The sequence below is a fragment of the Odontomachus brunneus genome, unplaced genomic scaffold (genome assembly GCF_010583005.1).
Source record: "Odontomachus brunneus isolate Ranch 3 - 2012 unplaced genomic scaffold, Obru_v1 Obru_scaffold_047, whole genome shotgun sequence".
NCBI classification, from domain to species: Eukaryota; Metazoa; Arthropoda; class Insecta; order Hymenoptera; family Formicidae; genus Odontomachus; species Odontomachus brunneus.
In genome coordinates this window covers 2,234,389-2,254,070 of record NW_022639497.1, presented here as the reverse complement: position 1 = coordinate 2,254,070, position 19,682 = coordinate 2,234,389, and the positions used below count along the sequence as shown (strand labels likewise).

The following is a 19,682-nucleotide window of genomic DNA, read 5'->3' as shown; positions in this document are numbered from 1 at the left end:
AAGAATATTGCTTAGCTATTTCAATTGCCTTTTTTCACTATATCGAGGGAAATTTTAGTTTAAAAAGATAATATACGTATTAAAAAGGACTATATTTTTATTATACAAAAAATCAATCATTTGTACAAAAAGGTGTAATCTTTTGCACTACATCGCTCATAGTGAATCCCATTAAATTCATTCGCAGACGAAATTCGTACATTTAATTGGAATAAAACAGCATAATGCTCTATAATAAGGAACACACGAACGCGCGCTGCAATAATTCTTTGATTCACCTAAGCGATGGTAGTTTACATTTCCTTCCTCAATCACACAATATTTCCAACCATGTTTAAAATTCTCGCACCTTGCACATGCAAACCATCTGTCATATATTATGCTTATCGTTACCTAGATAAAAAAAATAGAGAAAAAAGGTTAACGTGACATTTTCTCGTACGGTCGTGTCTTTCAAAGACTTGCAGTTACCGGAAAAATAGGCAAAAGAATATAAGCGAGCTTGAGGCAAAGTATAAATGAGCGATTAATATTCAAATTTCCTTAATATATTGAGTACCACGTCACCCAAGATTTAGTGACGTGTGCAAGTTTCTGCAGGAATTTCTTCATCCGCTTTTGGGGGTTACAATTTGAATTATATAATAATTAATGATTTTATTAAATATCTTGTCTCTGATTGGGTAAAACTCGCGCGACTAACAATGTTAAGTAATCTGTATTCAATTTGTATTAAGTAATCTGAGTGTGTATATGTTCGCGACTAGAGAATTCTAATCCGTTAAGATTCATATTCGAATCGAGCGTGGTACTCAGTATGTTCAAGTTAAGCTCGAAAAGATTTGTAGTACTGTATTGTTAAAAAATATTTGTTACAATATTTCTTGAAAAGCTACAGTATACATGTAGTAATATGAATTGTATCGAATTGTATTTCATCGAAATATTGTATGCGATATTTTTCAAAAATACGAGATCAAAAAAGAACATGAACAAAATGTTTCGTACAGAACATTTAAAAATCAACGAATATTTGTTCTTATTTTCAGTTGAATTTGACTCTTATACTCAAAATGTTTCGTACGTATTATATGACATTGTTATTACACTCTTCATGATATTTCCTATATCGGACGTTTATTATTAAGATACCAATTACTATTAACCACCAAACTGCAGGGAATCACAAAGTGATTCTGGATAAATGTATTTCATCATACTTCCATAGTAATCATAAAACACCTTCAAAATGTAACTCGATTAGTACTCAGGATTTTAAAAATGCTTTCCATTTCCGGCTAAGATATTATGGCTTCAGCATATCAACATATTTTGTATTATAATTGTATTAGTTTTATGAAAAATCGGCAACTTAGTAACATTAAATGCAACAGTATAAAATAAATATGCAGTAATAATGCATATATATATTCACCGGTACGCACATTATCGTTGTACTTCGTGTAATTAAATCGCTGATTCTTTCCAAAACTAACAGTTATAATACAAAAATATGTAGATACAATACGAGCTAAAATATCTTTACCATAAATGGAAAGTATTATTGGAATCCTGTATATCTTTTCTTATCGATGCATCATCCTAAGCTCGTCGCAATTACACAATTTATATTCAATTAACGATGTTAAAACTCCGATTTAAAAAAAAGAGAGGAACAAGCAACGAGCCAACAAAGTCAGTTGGTGGACCGACCATTAACCTCGTCTCAACATGGACGTACATTCGGTGCTCGACAAAAACAATAGCATGACCGATACCTTCGAAGCTTCAGCGGCTGCGAAGTCGGACGGTATACAACTCTCACGGTGCAAGCAGATATTCGGGGAAAAAATTAATCGAACCTAATTATCCCACCACCAACCGTTTGCATTTGTACTTTTACAATCTCGCGCATCGTGCGTGTGAGAATCGATCCCGGCAAACCGATACACGGGGAAAAAACTAGCGCGCGTGATCAACGAGACGATTCGTAAAATCGTGCGTCACGTCCGCCGACAATTAAGAGAAATCGCGGACCTCTAGATAATTAAGCTAAATCGCACTTAGGGTTACGATGATGAGGTTTGAGCTGCCAGCATCTCTTCCTGCTGTATTTTCTTGCGATAATTATCCAGTGTAACTTTTATAGTCTGCTCCGAATAACGGCAGTTCTCGGCTTCGCAGGTACACGTGAAGGATTTACACTTAATTATCCAGAACTTCTCGCCATAGTCGAAGCTAAAGACAAATGCAAGTCCTACATTAATCCATTGGTTACCAGGCGATATGTGTAATTAGTGAATAAAATTAATAGATATCATGTCTGTCGTATTTTAACGTACCCGAGTTCTTCATCCGCCTCGATGTCTCGGTTAGCGAAGAACGCTATCCTAGGAAAATGCAAGTCTTGATGCTCAACAAAGACTCGTACCGGCAGCAGATTCGGAGCGCATGAGTGATTGATGAACCGGGCGATATTTCCATAACGTCTTGCGTCTATACAGTAAGTTTCTCCGTCCTACGTGTTCACATAAAGTAAAAATTTCTGATATTGTATAATGCAAACAAATAATATAAATTCACCACATTGCACAAAAATAAGAAACGATTACAAAGCAAATAATCGCTATCAAATCGATCGATTAAAAGTTCGATATTCTTAGTTTTTAATGTCTGAAATTCTTATATAAATAGTATATAAGAGACCTTCTTTTTGTACTAGAATTTATATCTTACTTATATTTACAGAGATGGAAGAACGAAACCGTGAAATTGAATTATTATTAAATTTAAATTTTTTAATTTCTTATTTTAAGCCCGGAGCACACGTCACCGTTATATTCGTTGGATCATCAAATCATCAGATCAGAGAATTAACAAAGCGAATAATTCTCTTGATTCATTTCTCATTGCTTTGCACTATTATCTTGCTTCACAGTATTACCGCATGACCTTGAATGATACTAAATATATCTCCGCCTTAATCATACATTTATATCTCCGCCTTAATTATACATTTGCTTCACACGAAGCAGAAAATCATACGATATAATCATTTAACTTACTCGGTTGTCCAAATCAAATAAGTAAGAATCATCCTCTCGATGATCAGCCTCGGAGTCAGAGATTATCTCGCCAACATATTCGCACACATAGGTACCTTTGAGGATATGTCGAAGAGTTCGAAGACCCCAACCTTTACCTATCGTGCGGAATAGTTGAAACCTTTGAGTGAGACCGTGTTGTATCACCCGGTTGTTGCAAGTAATGCTATTGCAATCGCAAGCTGGATTGCACTCGAATAACATTGGTGGATCTATAACACAAAATCGATCGTTGATGTCAATCTTGAGGAAGTCCATTCTCGCGAAATGAATTTTTCCTAATTTTGTTCTAAGTTTCAAATCGTATTGATTCGTTCGTTTTTTTAGAAAGTTCTTATCTCGAAACGGATATATACCTGCGTAATTGAACTCTGGTATGAGTTTTCCGTTCTCGTCGTACCAACACCGCAGACTTATGTTCCCGCACAAGCATTTCTCGGAACTGCAGTTATCCTCACAACGGCAGGATTGCAATGACGTTATCGTACGATCTACGCTAATGTTGCTCGTGAAGCAATTCTCCGTCACATAAATAAAATCAGTCGGTTTGTCCTCACCATCATATCCGTTGACGCATTGTATAGGATTAGTTTCTTTGCCGCGTGAAATATCACTAATAGATTAAAGTACATTATTATTAAAAGAGTAAAATAATTATTTTTGAATAAAGAGTTAAGTTAATAAAGGTTTTACGTAAGTAATACGATTTTCGGCAACTTTTTATAACTTTATATAAAATAAAATCTCGTACTTTGTCAATATTTTAACCGTTTTTTCCCACATATGCTGAGAAAGTTCATTGACTTTGGCATTTAATCTCAAGGCAGTCATAGTATCGCCATCTGCAGTGCAACAGTTCACTGCAGTCTCGCCGACAGCATTTACTTCTCCTATTTTAGCACCGCGTGCTAGCAATAATACGCTGACTGTATATCGGTCTTGTCTAGCCGCTATATGCCTAAAGGAAAAAATTTCAATGTTACACATAGTCAAAATTCATTCTTTTAAAATTTAACCAAACTACTGACGAGTATTTCCTCGCCAACTGATAGCAATAGATGTTGGATTAAAACGTACAAAGGTGTATCACCATGAACATTTACTGCATTCACATCACATCCTTCGTTCAGGAGCATCTCTGTAATTTCGGAACTTCCACTAAAAGCGCTCCAGTGAAGCGCAATGTTTTGTTCAGCGTCCCGGATAAGAGGATCACATTTTTTATCTAACAAGAATCGTGCAACGTTCGTATGGCGAAACTCGCAGGCCCATATCAAACTCGTCCAGCCACCATCATCCACGCAATCTGCAAACGGAGCATAAAGAAACTTAGGCGAAGATTTATTAATTTATTTTTTTTTCAGGGAAGAACTCCCTAATCTATATAAAATTTACAAATACATATTCTGCTCAGAAATGAAGTCGGCATTACCTACTAATGTTCTCGGCACCTTGCACTCAGTCAGGATGATCTTGCAAACTTCTAAATGACCCGTCTTAGCTGCCATGTGCAAAGCGGTCATACCATCCTCGCCTTTCAACGTTACATCAGCGCCTACCCTAACTAGATACCTAACGACGTCAGCTTTGCCCTTACCCGCGGCAAGCATCAGAGGTGTCAATTGGTTCCTGTCCATTATATCTATTTGAGCACCGGCTTGCACCAAAACGTGTACGCATGACATATGACCTTTGTCCGCCGCTATATGCAGACTAGTCCGATGAGCGTAATCCCGGAATGTGTGATTTGCGTTATAACCACAAGCTGTTAAATTACAAAACATATGTCAAACGATGTAATATCTCAACTCTTTTCTTTTATTATTATTATTCGCCTAATTTTCGCTCACCTAATACATTCACTAATTTTTCCAGATCCCCGTTCTTCACGGATGTATAAAGGCTCATAATAGTATAGCGTTCTGGCCTGTCGCTATTGGTCGATGGCTCGGGTATTTTGATGATGTCAGGCTGGATTAGCGGACTAGGTGGACGTTCGGCCAACTTTGTATTGTCGCCTTTACCAGGCAGTGACATTTTTGCAGAAGGGAGTTTAGAAAACCTTTTTCGCGTAGGAATGAAGACAGGCTTTCGCATGCCATTCATTGTCACTAACACGTCATAAGTGGTACTTTCGCTGCCGCAATGAGGACACACGCCCTTCTTGTTCGGATAGATTTCGCACTCGCGATGATACTGATGACCGTTAATGCACTGCACGAACCTACCCTGCGAACAGAACTTGCCGCATGTAGGGCAGCAATTGTGTCGCAATAGACGCTCTTTATGCACGCGGCAGAGGATGATATAAGGTATACGAGCACTCGGCCGTCTCATCGTCACGTCGTTATTGTCCACCTCGTTGCAACAACCCACCAGTCTGTTGTCGATCGAGTCGTTGGCCGTGCAGTAGAGCGGTGCGGAACCGGTGATTGTTACATATAACTGAGATCGCACTTGGCATAAACACAGCATGGATTGCGCGTACGTCTGAAATGAACCAGGTGATAAGGATCCACGTACGAATTAACGTGAGAACGTTTAAAAGAACGATACTGACTTCACTCATGATCGCCGTGGATTCTGGCTTCGATGCCTGTCCTTCCGCGGGACTCGGACTCGGCGCCATGCTTCTGCGAGTTCGTTTTGCCGGTACTGTACCTTCTATGGTAAGATAAGTCTAATTAAGATATTATCAAATGCAGAAATATATAATCGCCTATTTATTTAATGAAATATGAATATTATCAAATGCAGAAATATATAATCGCGTATTTATTTAATGAAATATGAACATAATAAAACGTAATAAAATTATATAAAGTGTTTCCATGTTAACGAGTATGTAAAATATATGTCGTATTTACTCTTTACAATAAATTTCACGTTAAATTTAACTTCACTCTCTCGCTATTATATATTTATATGTATGAAAAATTTATATGTATGAAAAATTTCAATTTACAAATTAACATTTTACCTTCAGGATAATCATTATGCTTTCCAGTCTCTGCGACGGATGGAGAACCATCTACAAAATAACATGTTGCATTTTAGTACAACAAAAAAACAGTTTCAACTTATGCAGATATTTCATACCACCATCATATACGTCGGCCTTTGCAATCTTTCGCGCAGCCTGAGTGCTTCCACGTGGTCGACCCCTTTCCCTCTTGGGTCGTCCAGCAGTAGCAGGCTTCAGGAACGGCTTTCCGATATCTACCAACGCATCATCGCTGCTAGGACTACGGATCGAGTTGCTCAGCTTGATCTGCGAATCCGAACTCCTTGTCATCGGAGATAGCTTCGGCATATCGGCAAACTCGGAGGATGAAAACGTCAACGAATCCTCATTGATATTATCGTTTATACTATTGTTTTCCGACAACGATGTAGCGGAAGTACGTGAGGAATCAAACATGTTTTCTGATGCGCTAACGCCACTGTCGGACAGCAGCGACGTATCTGCTTCCTGATGTCGTATATCAGAAACCCTCATTTGGACAGGCTTGATCGGATCTCTGCCCGGAATTATTTTCTTCGGACGGCCTGGTCTGTTATACTTCCGTTTTTTGCGCTGCATATCCTCCGTGTAATTCGACTTCTCTTTGCGCGCCATGGCACTTTCCAAAACTGTACTCTTCAAGGTTTCTTTACAAAGTCTTCTAGCTGAACGTTTGGGGCAAGGCTGTTCTTCCATCGAGTCGCTGGAAACACAAAAGAGAACAAGATTGACATATACATCATGTAAAAAATACAGGATGTTCACCATAACGTTATTCACTATATTTTTATTAGCTACAATAATCGGACAAGAAAAAATTCTAGATGCAATTTATCAGTTTTTAAAAAGCTTATTTACCAGGTTACTTTCAGGCTGACTAAAGGACATATTTTCAGTGCCAAGCTAACTACTCATAAATTCATTACTTATCAAATAATATTACGTTTTCATATATTTATTTCATATATTCACTTTTTTCATACACTTCATTTATTTTATATATATTTCATATATTTATTTCTAAATAATAAATGTTACTTTGAAACTAATTTCATGATACTATCTTGTCTTATTTTACTCAATACAATGCTACTCAAAGCATAAAATAGCAGTTTTCTGATCTACAATCAACTATTATACAAAAACAATGCAATAAACTTTTTTTTCTTCCATGACATGTTTCCTAATATATAACATTTAAAATGTGAATTGCAAGTTTTTTTACTTAGATAGTATCACTTTTTATGAAGTTACACTGGAATAATATCATATATATTGCTTCTAAAATAAGATTATATGTGTAAAATCGCGATATTCAATATTAAATTTCTCATAAACAGATAAATCACATGAAACTTTAACCGAATGAATATATTTTATTGCAATAAATATTGCATTAAATTTTTGTATAATTTTAAACATTTTAGTTTAAGTAAATAAACTGTTTAACGGCAATAAAATACAATAATAAAAATTTTAGAAACTCTTTGCAATAAGATCAAAGTTACTTCCGCTTCTTTAAAATGGAAGCTTTTTTTATTTATAATATTATAAAGAAAATCAAAAATTTAATAGTAACTCAATCTTTATTACTATTTCACTGCAAAAAAGAACACAGTAAAATAATAATGGAGAATTTCAACATATAACACTAGAGAGCATCCAGAAACATATATTACAAAAAAGGTGGAAAATGGATTATATTTCAAACATGTTCTGAGCACCTAACATTATTCATTACACGTTATATTTAAAATATTATTTTATCTCCTGTTTATACTTTTACTTTTAAATATTAGTAAAAATAAAATTTGTTTTTTTTTTATTCACTTTGCATCTTATTGCCATTTGAGAATTGATCAATTGCATCTAGGATTTCCTTCTGCCTGATTATTGTAACTGGTAAAAAAAATAGTAGATACCATTACATGTAACACCCTGTATACCCTAGTAAACATGAAGAGAAAAAAGGAAACCTAAGTGCTCGCAATCTAGGTCGTCCAGTTCTTCTCTTCCTGGTAACTGGTGCAGCAGTTTCTTTCTGCTCAGTACCTTCAGCAAGCTTTGTCTCAACGTTGCTTTCAGGGTTACTCTCAGAGTTGTTCTTTGTAGTCTCAGCCTTCTGCTCGACAGAAAGCTGTGTATTACTAAGTTTCTCCTCTGTATCTTCCACCACATTCTTAGTCACATCTTTAGATTCTAGCTTTTTTGCAGATCTTCCTACCTTGACTTTTTTTGAGGACTCTTCCACATTATCCGAATTATCATCAGAGTTCTCTATTTTTACTGAGACACCGACCATACCACTATTACTAATCCGATCACAATTGCTCAAGTTTTCCGGAACCATGGTGAGATGAGAAGAACAGCTGGATATTTTAGTCTTCTTACCGTGATCTGTGTTTTCATCAATTGTTCTAAATGTCAGAATGAGCCTAGGTATGCTATTTTCTTTCTTGAGAGCCTCTTTCTTGAGAGCCTCTTTCTTGAGAGCCTCTTTCTTGGGAGTTTCTTGCTGGCCTGTGGAGGCATCATCCTCTCCCTTATGATTCTCATCTGGTGCAGCTTGAACTGCAGTGTTTTCTGCACTCTCAGCTGTGTCCTCACCTTTCTTGTCTCGCTTCTCGACGGCTGTTGGGTCGTCGACAGACTCTTCGATAAGCATGGACGGCGACTGTGGCAGCATTGTTGTATTTTCTGTAACAACTGCTATTTCGTCGTCGCTCTCATCCGAACTCACGCTCTTGTTGAATTCACTGGTCATACCCTGGAGGATCTTATGGATGCTGACTTCCTCGATGCCCTTGTTAGCAGTAATGTCTTCGTTGTTAGCAGCTTCCGTTGCCGACGATGGCGGCAAGCCGCAACCCTCGGCTGTTGCGACTGCTCCATCCGAGACCTCGGACACGACATCGGCCATGCTAACGGCTGCTACCATGAACGGCAGGACAACATGCAACGACTATGGCGCGCATCTTCTTCCGGTAAGTGCTTCATATCCCCTGATTTTTTTTACCGAGCACGGCGATGCAACTACCGAAGCATGATATATTTTACTCGAATTTTGCTCAAATTTGCTTTACCTACTAAGCGTAGCTTAATGCTATTTTCTATATCCTCTTCTTCATATATCACAGGCCTACCCTTTTAGTCTTGTTCCGCCGCCCTTGTGCCTTTTTATAACACTGCACTTTTTCCAATCGATCCTCGCTTATCAGTGACGCTTATTGACGACACGGACACCTCGATCTCTCTAACGAACGAGTACGCGATGCAGCCACTGTTCAGGATACTAGCTTCTTTTTCCTGAACCGTTTTTTTATCGATCGAAACATTGTCACACATTCGTGCCTGGGCGGTTTCAGGCAAGTCCGAATGAATCTCGAGGTTACCGAGCCGTACTGCTCGACTAATCGGATGGACGATCCCGGCACGGAGCAATGCAAGCCGCCGAACCAACAGCGCCGAAGTTTCCTGCGGAAGAGTCTCGCGTGAGAGAAAGAGAGAGGGTGATAGGCGGCAAAAGGGAAGAAGACAGAGAAGCGTTTACGCTGGCGTGCCCTGTTAGCGAGCGAGCGAGCGACTGCGACTGGAGGCCATATTGATTGCTCAGGGACGGCGATCGCTACAGCGGAGACGGAATTGTTTTCTTTCCGCGATTCTCCGTTATCGTGTCGCGCACGGGATTCAACGTTAGCTTAATTTAGTCTCAAATAACGTCTACTTCATTTATCATGGTAGGCATTAATTCATATTACGTGAGGTTTCGTAGCTCGAAAGTAAGGGACAAGAAGAGGAAGCACGGCCATTATGAGCGCTGCCCATATAGATTTTACGCACTATTTTACATGAATTATGCTAAGCGTATATGTGGAGTCCTCTCTCTTTGTATCATAAATGAGATCAGAGAGATAAATGGGGACTATTGATCTACTTGGATCTTGTCTCTCGACACAGGCCTAAATAAAAGCCAAACACGTTGTTTACAATTTCAATTATCCTTATTTGCAGGGATATTTTTTCTATAAAAAAATAGATAAATAAAGACATACATATCGGAGAGAAATCGTTTGTAAACTTTGGCTTCTCTGTTTTCATTAGTCTCAGATTATATATGGAAGTCGTTAAAGATTATTTTATTTTATTACTGACAATTGAATTTGATGCAACAAATTGCTATCTACTTTACTAAAGAATTTCTATTGAGATCTAAAGTGAGATTTCTGAAAAATTTCCTGTATGAAATATTGAGTTACTGTTGTAATATAATATTTATAATAATATTATATAATATAATATTTATATTATTATATTATTAATTATAATATTATATTATATATTTATAATCTAAAAATTTAAAAAGGGAAAGCTTCTCTATTTTTCATATGATATTTTAATAGAAATATCATTACTTATTTTCTCATATATCTCAATTAAGATATCATATAAAATAACCTCAAAGATATCTTATATAATAATCTCATAAGATTTCATATAGAAAATTTTCTGGAAATCTCATTTTAGATCTAATAGAAATTTTTTTAGTAGAGCAGGTAACACAATGTAGCAAAAAGTGATGTCTTAAGGACGCGCGTCCAAAAGATATCCTATTTCTTTTAAACGTTTTTTGAACACCTTGAAGACATCCAAAATGGAACAGAAAATTACGATGACATCAAAATTTTGAGAAAATGATCGAATCGTGATTGAAAAATTAGTTTTTTTAGTCTTTTTCTCGTTATCTTGATATTATTCTGACGTCATCATGATTCTTTGTTCTGCCTGGAATTTTTTTGTATAATTTGTGCTGCCTGTGTGTGTGGATATTCTTTTCTAAATTCTCATCCACCTTCACGTCATAGTTATTTCTAATTTTCTCCTAAAACTATACTTGCCAGTTCATACTTGTGCGTTAATAATAGTAGTTCACAAACGCAATCGACATCTTTAAAACGTCTATGTCCCGATTTTAGACGTGTGGGAGCCAATTGAGTAACCTTACGGTATGTTTCAAAAGATACTTGCATATAGTAAATCCACTGCTATGTAACGGGATAATGGAGCAGTTATACAGCCGTTACGAAGTTCGATCGACTCTTGAGAGAATGCAAATTAAAGAGCGATCGTAGCACGATAGAATAAAGTTGGAAAATCCATCGTAGCCCAGTGCGCATGACAGTCTGTCGACAAAAAGTTGCTTAGGGATTACGTGGCATGATACGATAAAAATATACGCGGTGTGTGGCAGAATACTCGTGCACTACCGTGGATATATAAATGTCGGTCATTGTAAATGATAAAAAGATATATAACGAAACGAGAATTAACTTTCAGTCTCGAGAGTTATCTATGTTTCAGCATCTTATGTGCTGTAATAAATTACGATGATACCACCTCGTCTCCGAAAACTTCCGTAAAAATATAAATGAGATAATATTTACACAACACAATACCCAAAATCGGGATGCAAGACATTTTTAAGTCATCTTTCAGACGTCAAAACATAAAATGTCTTTTAAACGTTTTATATCCCGATTTTAGATATATGTGGGTATTAATTCCACAGTTAGAGATTTCTAATCTTCAGAATCGAGAAACTTTTGAATCTCTCTTTCTATTGTTTTACGTTTGTGCTATTTCTTTTAATTCTTTTAAAAGAGAGAGATTCAAATGATGTAATTCTATGATAGAAATTAGTATGAATTCCTATCTACTCCGCATTATAGTCATACAAACTGTTAAATCAAATCAGAGTATACATTTACATACAGTATATGGTATAATTTTCAAGTTTGGAAATAATCTTAAAGCACATTGTTAGAGCAGAGGATAAAGTTCAAAGTTTTTGTACGTCGTTACATTAATTATGCCGATAAGCAGGCAGCGCGAATGACTTGCAATATTCCTTTCAACGTTCCAAACGAGGATACATTCTACTCGATCGAGGTCAAACAAATAAAAGAGGCATAAATATAGTAAAAATGACTCAAAGTTCCTAAAAGGAAGAGTAAAGGAGACCGAGAAGAAGGAATAAAATTATAGAGAGGAAAAAGTATAATGACTCGTATAAATATAAGTTTATTTACATTGCAACAGATCCTTTTGTCAAATAAACGACAAAGGTGATTACGAGTGTAGACTTAAACATAGTTTGGGATTAAATGTTAATTAAAAATAATTAATTACAACATTCTAAACGTGTAACGCCTCTCGCACGCTCTGCCGACTGAGTAGTAATATACATCCGTGAATTCGTAGTAAAATTCTACGAGTAAGGCGTGCCACTGCGACATTATTGTGCCTTCATTACTTTGTTACGGAGAAGTCGAGTGTGGACGATAATGTATCCCTCTCGGTACGATTTCGCGCTCGATCTCGACGCCGGATTTTGTGTACCGTGAACGTACGGCCCATCCTCGCGCGTTTGGTATTACTTCATATATAAATAACATATAATAGTCGTAATAATAATATTAATAATAAAACGTGGAAAAGTCGCTGAGAGTCGCTATAATTCGAGTCGCAAAGATACCGCGAAGCCGTCCGAGAGAAGAGAGCGAGTTTCGTTGCAATATCCAACTTATCTTTCTCTAACTCACTCTCCTCTCTCTCTTTCTCTCTTTCTCTCTCTTCCTCTGCTTATCTCTTTCGTTTTATCGTGACAAGATCCTCAAGATGGAGAGAAAGAAGCGTAAACGAAGAGCGATAGGAACGGTTTACGCGTTTTCGGCACGACGCCATATCTCCCCGGTGTTTGTGTCTCTGTGTGTATATATGTGTATTCCTCTTTCTCTCTTTTTGTTTTACTTTTTTTTTAGAAAAAACGTCACGGTGCATCTCATTACTTTTCCGTCCTTGTCACTCTGCATTCCTTTACACGCAAGCGATATAAAAAGTTGAGCATCGTGTTTCCCTTTTGTGTCCTATTATATAAATACACGTCGAGAGAAGAGGATCATTGACGAAGGTAATTCAATTCGCGTCTCGCGCGGCGGCGATTTAGAAAGCCGTGTGCAAAACGTCGCGAAAGTCGTTCATGCGCGGTTCCGTCGTAGCGCAGACGATCCTCACTTGTGCGAAACGAAGGCTTTGCTAAAAGGCTACCACCGTGCAGAAAGCGAGTTTAGCGTGTGAAGCGCGTTTAAAATTTGAGAAGCGTTTTTCTCCTTTCTTTCGCCTCTTCCTAGTCTAGACACATCGATAAGAAATCCAGAAAAATATTTGTCAACCCGAAATATTCACCGACGTAAGTTTGTCAGATTTCTTGCTCGGTGCGAGTTTTATTTTTTCTTTTTTTTTCTCTCTTTTACATTCAGCGATTATCTAGAAAAATCAAATCGCTCTTTCACGATTTCAGCTGTTTCGCACGCTAAATCGACCTCTCATACAGCCTTCGACGCGTACAAACCGCGGCTCGCGGCGGTTTGAGTATTAAAGAACATGCTTCTCCATACTTCATTTCTTTACTTTTTGGTTTACAGCGTTGTTCTTCTTGAGAACACCGTATACGTGTGTGCGTATGTACCGTATACGCGCGACTCGCTCTGTGCGCAACCGTCGTCGTCGAGTGCGACGCACCTCGCTACTACGTGATGCACGCGATTGCACCACGGGCGTACCGTGTCGCGTATGGCACCAACAACAAGGAATAAGGCTTAACGGTAGCGGTGGGTTATGGCGGCGGAGGTCTCCTTTGCGGTTCGGGAGTGTAGCGCAGACGGGCTCGCACGTGCTGCGGGCTACCGGGCACGGAATTACTCTCCGACAGTCTCCTGGGTGGCGGTTGAGGGGGAGAAGGCGAAACGTACCTTGAAAATGCCAATACAGCGTCTGTCATACATGCGTCACTTCCATGGATAATAAAGTGACATGTAAACATATACCTTCGCGGACAAGAAGGAGACGCCTGTTCTATTAAATTCCTTCTAAGGGCGAGCGGTGACTCGCCGCGACTCAATCTCGGCGGTGGCTCCGGCGAAGGAGCGCGCTCACCACCGAGCCTGAGGCGTACGTAAGATGCAAAACGCTTCTTCGCGGACTCCTTGGAGCCGGCACCCTGTTGCTGAGGCGGCATCACCGATGACGGCGGAGACTCCTGCTTGAGTTGATGCGCAAAGCGGGAGATCAGCAATTGCGGACTAGTGGAGCCGTGGGACCCCTGAGGGGGCGGTTCCGAAGGAAACCTGGGACAACATCTTATTATATAACTTATCGACAAATAACAGTATCTTATTATACAAGATGTCTGACGCCAAGTGTCACGTACCTCATGTCAATTAGGTTAAACTAAAAGTAGCAAATTATCACACATGATAGGGTGGATGAGTTGCGATAACGGCGCCTGGCATCGTGTGCTTGTAGATTAGGTTAAACTGAATAAACAAGTCCTCTGCTATTTTACAAATTACTACGTGAATTTTTGAATTATTAATTTAAAAGAATTGGCGGATAATCACACACGATAATATATCATTGTTATTTAATTAAAACTTAAAAAGTTACGTGGTTATTCGTAAAATGCTAAAGAAATCTTTTGTTTAGTTTGACTTAATCTATGTTTATATGAAATACAGGACACTTAGCATTAGATATTCTATGTATATCCTTGATTGATAATTCTTGATTGATTAACCTCTTGCGGCTGATCATCGGGCTACCGTAAATGTCCTGCGGAGGATGAGTCTGAGGTGCGGGCGGCGAAGGTTGGGCCAGTCGTTGCTGCAGAAATGGTGAATAACGGCCGCTGTCGCACGACGACGGCTGTGGCGGCTGTATCACGCCAGGTGGATCGACGTTCTCTCGCCGCCAGGGAGAATAGTCTCTGGCGAAGGGACTCAACGATCTCGACATGCCTTGCCATCGATCCTTACTCGTATCACGATCATCGTAGCGGCTACGATAGGGCGAGTAGGATCGACCGTTACCATCCATCAAGTTAGTGTCCTGCTGTCTATACGGAGAGAACGGTCTCGTCGTCTCCTGTCTACTCTGGCCATTCGTCGAGCAGCTATTGCCAGAATAATCCCGGGTAGACTGTTCCAGTTGTCGGTAGGGCGAAAACGGTCGCGGCGGCTGTCCTTCCGCGATCACGTCCTTGGTCGTCGGCGGCGAGAACGGTCGAGCAAGCTCCTTGCGGCGTAACGCGTATGGACTGTAAGACACGTAGTTAGTGGCGCCGTTCTCGCTGTTGGAACGCTGATGAAACGGCAGGAAGCCACCAGGATTCAGTGGCGGCTCTTTAGCCGTCACATTGGCGTTATTGCTCCTCAGGAAGGCAGGTATGTCAGACTGCGCCCGAAAATGGGCCGTCTGCTTCAAAGACACATGACCCGAGAATCGCTGCTGCCCTCCCGGCAACCTGAAACTGAACGGCGACATGGATGAAATCTTTCTGAGATGCTGAGCAAATTAATGTACACCGGTTTTTTCTCCTCCGCCCCTAGAACGAAAGTACAATCCAGCTTTATTTTTGGTGTAATTCATATATCGCACACTGTCACCCGTGATACCGCGACGACTCTGTAAAAAACCTTAGCTTACACTAAGAATTAATGGAAGTTAGAGCGGAGCGTTAATCGTTACTGTGCATGCAATCGCAGAGGACAGAGGAAGTTTTCTTATAAAATGAGTACGCTACGTTCTCTAAACTGCGCTAAAAGTTTCATGTTGCAAGAGCAGCGACCGTTCGTCTGTTTTTCGCGTTGTTAGGTACCTCAAGTTGAAGCGAGATCAGGATCCATGTGTGATCCTCTTCGTCTCAATTAAGTTCATCTCACTGCTGTGATCTCGCCTGAACTTGTGGTACCTGAAATTCATAGAGCGCGAAATCAATAAAATAAAAAGATATGTAAAATAAAGAAAAACAGCATGTATGTGCATAAGAAAAAACAATGCGTGCAGTCGTAATGAACGAATCGGCGAATTGTCTACACTAACGCAAGTTTGCGAAGAAAGAGAAATAGAAAAAAACAAGACAGAAAGAATTAAAAAATACTGAAATAAATAAAAAACAATGCTTACCGTGAGTGGGGGTTGAAAGGTGGGATGTGTAACAGGCGCGTGCACAAACCAAACAACTTGAAATGAAAATCGGGCAGACTTTTGGATACTCTGAGAGTGGGAATAATCTTTTTTTCTGTTTTCATGTTTTTCCTTTTTTTTTCTTTTTTTTCGTTTAATGTCTTGCTGGATTATTCGGGCGGTTCGTCCGGGAAGGAGCAGAGGGAACGGGACAGGAACGGGAGAAGGGAGGATGCTACGCCGCGCTGCCTCCCTCAAGCTCAACGCTGCAACACAATTCAACACGCACGCAAACTTTTAATCGAAATAATAAGGAAATGTCTATAACATGTCGGTTTTTTGGCAAAGTAGTGTCAGAAATAAATATATATCGGATGTCTCGGAAGTATCGCAAATTCTCCGACGAAATCGTGAGAATCAATGTCATATAATCAAATCAACGCGATTTCGCCGATCGAATGAATTTACGCGACAATTTCGAGACATCGCATTCAACGTAAAAGAAAATTTCGCCAAACGTGTCGCGCTCAATTTCGCTTCAATACCCACCTGACACTGTGGAAATGTGTTAAAACTCACGAATTACGTTGGTAAAGTGTGATTAACTGGTTATTATTGAGAAATAAAAAAACTAGAAAAAGAGATAACCAAACCAAATCAGTATCTATATTAGTCGGGAATCTCATGCCGTGTATTTTAAAATTCCGATTTCGCTGTCACGTTCGTTTTCAACGTCAGCAACGTATACGATATCACTTTGCTATGTTACGTTTCATCCTGTTATGTATTTTCTCTAGGAGATCGGGGAACGGAGGAACGGCCGTTAACGGAGGCCTACCTTGGTTCTAATTGTCGCATGACTCTGCCAAACCACTGGTAGCCGGAATTCGGCGAGGCGGAGTCCGTCTCGCCGTCTTGCGAAACGTCGTACTTGCGTATGAACGGATGTTCCATGAGCTTGTGGTACTTTGGCCGATGCTTGTAGTTCTTCGTGAGGCAACAGGTGACGAAGTTCCTGAACTCCTCGGAGAAGAGTGCCTCCTGCGGTAGAGACGGAGGATCGTCTTGTACTACCCTGCTCAGTACCTACAAAGAGTAGAACGATCGGATGAGGGAGGTGAGACACAGCGAAATAACGATCGCCTGCAAAGAAATCTACCTCGAAGTCAGTCTTGCAGTCTCGGTAAGGAAATACTCCCGTAGCTAGTTCCACCAGAGTAATGCCCAGACTCCACACATCTGCCCTTATATCGTAATCTGGCTTGGTTGGATCTGGTGGATCTATTCTCTCGGGCTGCCACAAAAACATAATCGTTCAATTTCTCAGAAAATTCCTAACATTGTCTGCAACATTGCGAGATGCCTACTTACAGCCATGTACGCGGCGCATCCTGCGCTTCTCGTCTTCGCTTTGCTGTCGACTAATCTGCCAGATATGCCGAAATCGCAAAGCTTCACCCCACCCGACTCATCCAGCAATATATTACTAGGCTTCACATCCCTATGGATTACACCATGCTTCTCTTTCAGGTACGACAACGCCTTTACTGTCTGAAGAAAAGAGTCGTACCATTGAAATCTCGCCAACAATTTTAGAATTATTGTGTATGTAAGAGTTTTATTTCAAATTTGAAAGCGGCGGACCCACATGAAGAAAATGTATTGATACTATTCAAGTTTTTTTCTCTTAATATAAATTTTCTTACTTTGAAAAATATAAGATTTGAAAAACATTCTCAAAACATAAGAGGAGTTTCCTCGTGAAAGTAGGAAGAACTTACTGCTACTGTGACTTTGCCTAAAAAATCTTCTGGTATCGCCTGCCTGCTGCGCTTCAGCAATTTGTCCAGACATGTCGCCATCAGTTCCATGCAGATCCACACGTCGGACTCCGTGATGAAGCAACCCAGACACTGTACAATATAAGGACAGTCGTGCGACTTGAGTACAACATCAAGATCCATGATTATCCTCTTGTTCTCCTCCGCGTTGCCGGAACGTCGCATCTGTTTCACAGCAATCACCACACCACTCGGCTTATGCCTCATCTTTACAACATGGCCACACGTGCCATTGCCGAGCTCGCCTAAATGCTCCAAGTCCTTCATCTCCGTTTGGTACTTCTGGCCATTGATGTTCAGGATGCCATTCATCTTCATGATTTCTTGTAATTTTGACTCAAACTCAATATCATGTTTCTTTGGCGGTACCATCTGCGATACTGGCAGATCCAGCTGTCTCCTAGGTCGTGTTGGAGTACCCATGTCTCCGACTATGAAGAAAAATAATATTTTTGTATATTACCTTTGTATATTTTTGTATATTTGTGTATATTACCTATTTATCTCCTGTGATAATTATGATGAGGCCATAACTACTTATCTTCTGATAATTATAGTTGAGCATAGAAAATATAAGAACAAGTTGATATATAAGAAAATGAAATAATACAGAAAATATAAAAGTAAAATTAGAAAAGTTAAGCATCATTTAAATTGTAGCAGATCCAGCAGATCTTACTTCAATATTCTAAAGTATCATTAATAGTTACCAATTTAAAAGAATATTTGTCTCAATTATTTTAACTTCAAAATCTGTACATATAAATGTTGGAAAAGTGTGATTGTAGTACTTATAAATTTAACATTATAAAAAAATTTTTGTATCTTAATGGATAATCTCTGCTCAACATTACAACACTTACCTTAATGCAAATAAATAGCTCAAAATATCAACAGTAATTAAATATTTAATATTTGCAGCCACAAGTGTTCCTCACAGTCTGGCAAAAATGATCAAACAGAAAGACAGTACAAACCTAAGACAACCCAAAACAGATATACCCAAGGCAGATAAACAAACGACCGACGAAAGTAACTGATAAGCAAATGAAGTGACAAGAAATCTCATTTTATTATCCGATAAGAATTGAAACTGGACATCCTGTGAACCATTAGTTTGCAGAGAGGTATGAGAACAACGATGGAGATCGTGATGATCAACATAACCTAAAATGCACGAGTGAACGGTCGAGCGCGATCGTGCGCGACGACGCAGCTGTCGCCAGGATATCGATCGACGAGAAGAGCGATCCAGCGACATTTGTGGAATTTTTCGCGCGCAATACTTACGTTGTCGAGGTCTCCGTAGCGCAGGACTAGACGTGGGACCCGTCGACGACGACGACGACGATGACTGCAGGCCCGCGGTCGGACCAACCTCGCCGCCCTGTCTGTCCCTGTCTCGCGACTCGTTCTCCGCCCGTAGACGTTCCTGCAGATTCAGGATTTTGTTCTCCAGGGTGCTCGACATCGCGCGCCTTTTCGCACAGCTGCACGCTGCTCGTCGCACCACACTAACGCAGGCTCACCGGGGCCACACCACCGCCGCGCACCAGGTATTTGACAATTTTCGCATCACTCTCCACTGCCCCTTTTTGGCAGCGAGTGCTGCGCCGCCGGTCCGCACGCGTTCACAGGTCCGCCAACTGCCGCTGCACGTCGCCACGTTTAGATGAATATTTCAAGAGCGTCATGGGGTGCGTCCAGATTCCC

General features: G+C 39.7%; 2 protein-coding genes across 7 annotated transcripts; both read right to left on the bottom strand.

Annotated features, from left to right (window-relative positions):
* Positions 1-79: 79 nt before the first annotated feature.
* Positions 80-9,733, bottom strand: LOC116844841 (histone-lysine N-methyltransferase EHMT1). 4 transcript variants are annotated; one of them, XM_032816910.1, is made up of 13 exons: positions 9,252-9,731; positions 8,085-9,141; positions 6,204-6,811; positions 6,085-6,135; positions 5,665-5,768; positions 4,955-5,594; positions 4,537-4,869; positions 4,182-4,410; positions 3,856-4,062; positions 3,461-3,717; positions 3,066-3,316; positions 2,343-2,518; positions 80-2,238 (listed from the first exon to the last, which is right to left on the bottom strand). In XM_032816910.1, the coding sequence occupies exons 2-13, from the start codon at positions 9,044-9,046 to the stop codon at positions 2,070-2,072; spliced, it is 3,987 nt and encodes a 1,328-aa protein (XP_032672801.1). In that variant the 5' UTR covers positions 9,047-9,141; positions 9,252-9,731; the 3' UTR covers positions 80-2,069. The 4 variants fall into 4 exon arrangements, with proteins under 4 accessions (XP_032672801.1, XP_032672803.1, XP_032672802.1 ...); XM_032816912.1 differs by having other exon boundaries at positions 8,085-8,230; positions 8,333-9,730; XM_032816911.1 differs by having other exon boundaries at positions 6,207-6,811; positions 8,085-9,733.
* A 3,899-nt stretch (positions 9,734-13,632) lies between these two features.
* Positions 13,633-19,603, bottom strand: LOC116844842 (dual specificity mitogen-activated protein kinase kinase hemipterous-like). Of its 3 annotated transcripts, none has more exons than XM_032816915.1 (9): positions 19,260-19,377; positions 18,466-18,513; positions 17,910-18,400; positions 17,500-17,679; positions 17,288-17,422; positions 16,967-17,214; positions 14,741-15,472; positions 13,992-14,291; positions 13,633-13,916 (listed from the first exon to the last, which is right to left on the bottom strand). In XM_032816915.1, exons 3-9 carry the CDS (start codon positions 18,390-18,392, stop codon positions 13,781-13,783), a joined length of 2,214 nt encoding a protein of 737 aa, XP_032672806.1. In that variant the 5' UTR covers positions 18,393-18,400; positions 18,466-18,513; positions 19,260-19,377; the 3' UTR covers positions 13,633-13,780. The 3 variants fall into 3 exon arrangements, with proteins under 3 accessions (XP_032672806.1, XP_032672807.1, XP_032672804.1); XM_032816916.1 differs by lacking the exon at positions 19,260-19,377 and adding an exon at positions 18,833-19,197; XM_032816913.1 differs by lacking the exon at positions 18,466-18,513 and having other exon boundaries at positions 19,260-19,603.
* Positions 19,604-19,682: the final 79 nt, after the last annotated feature.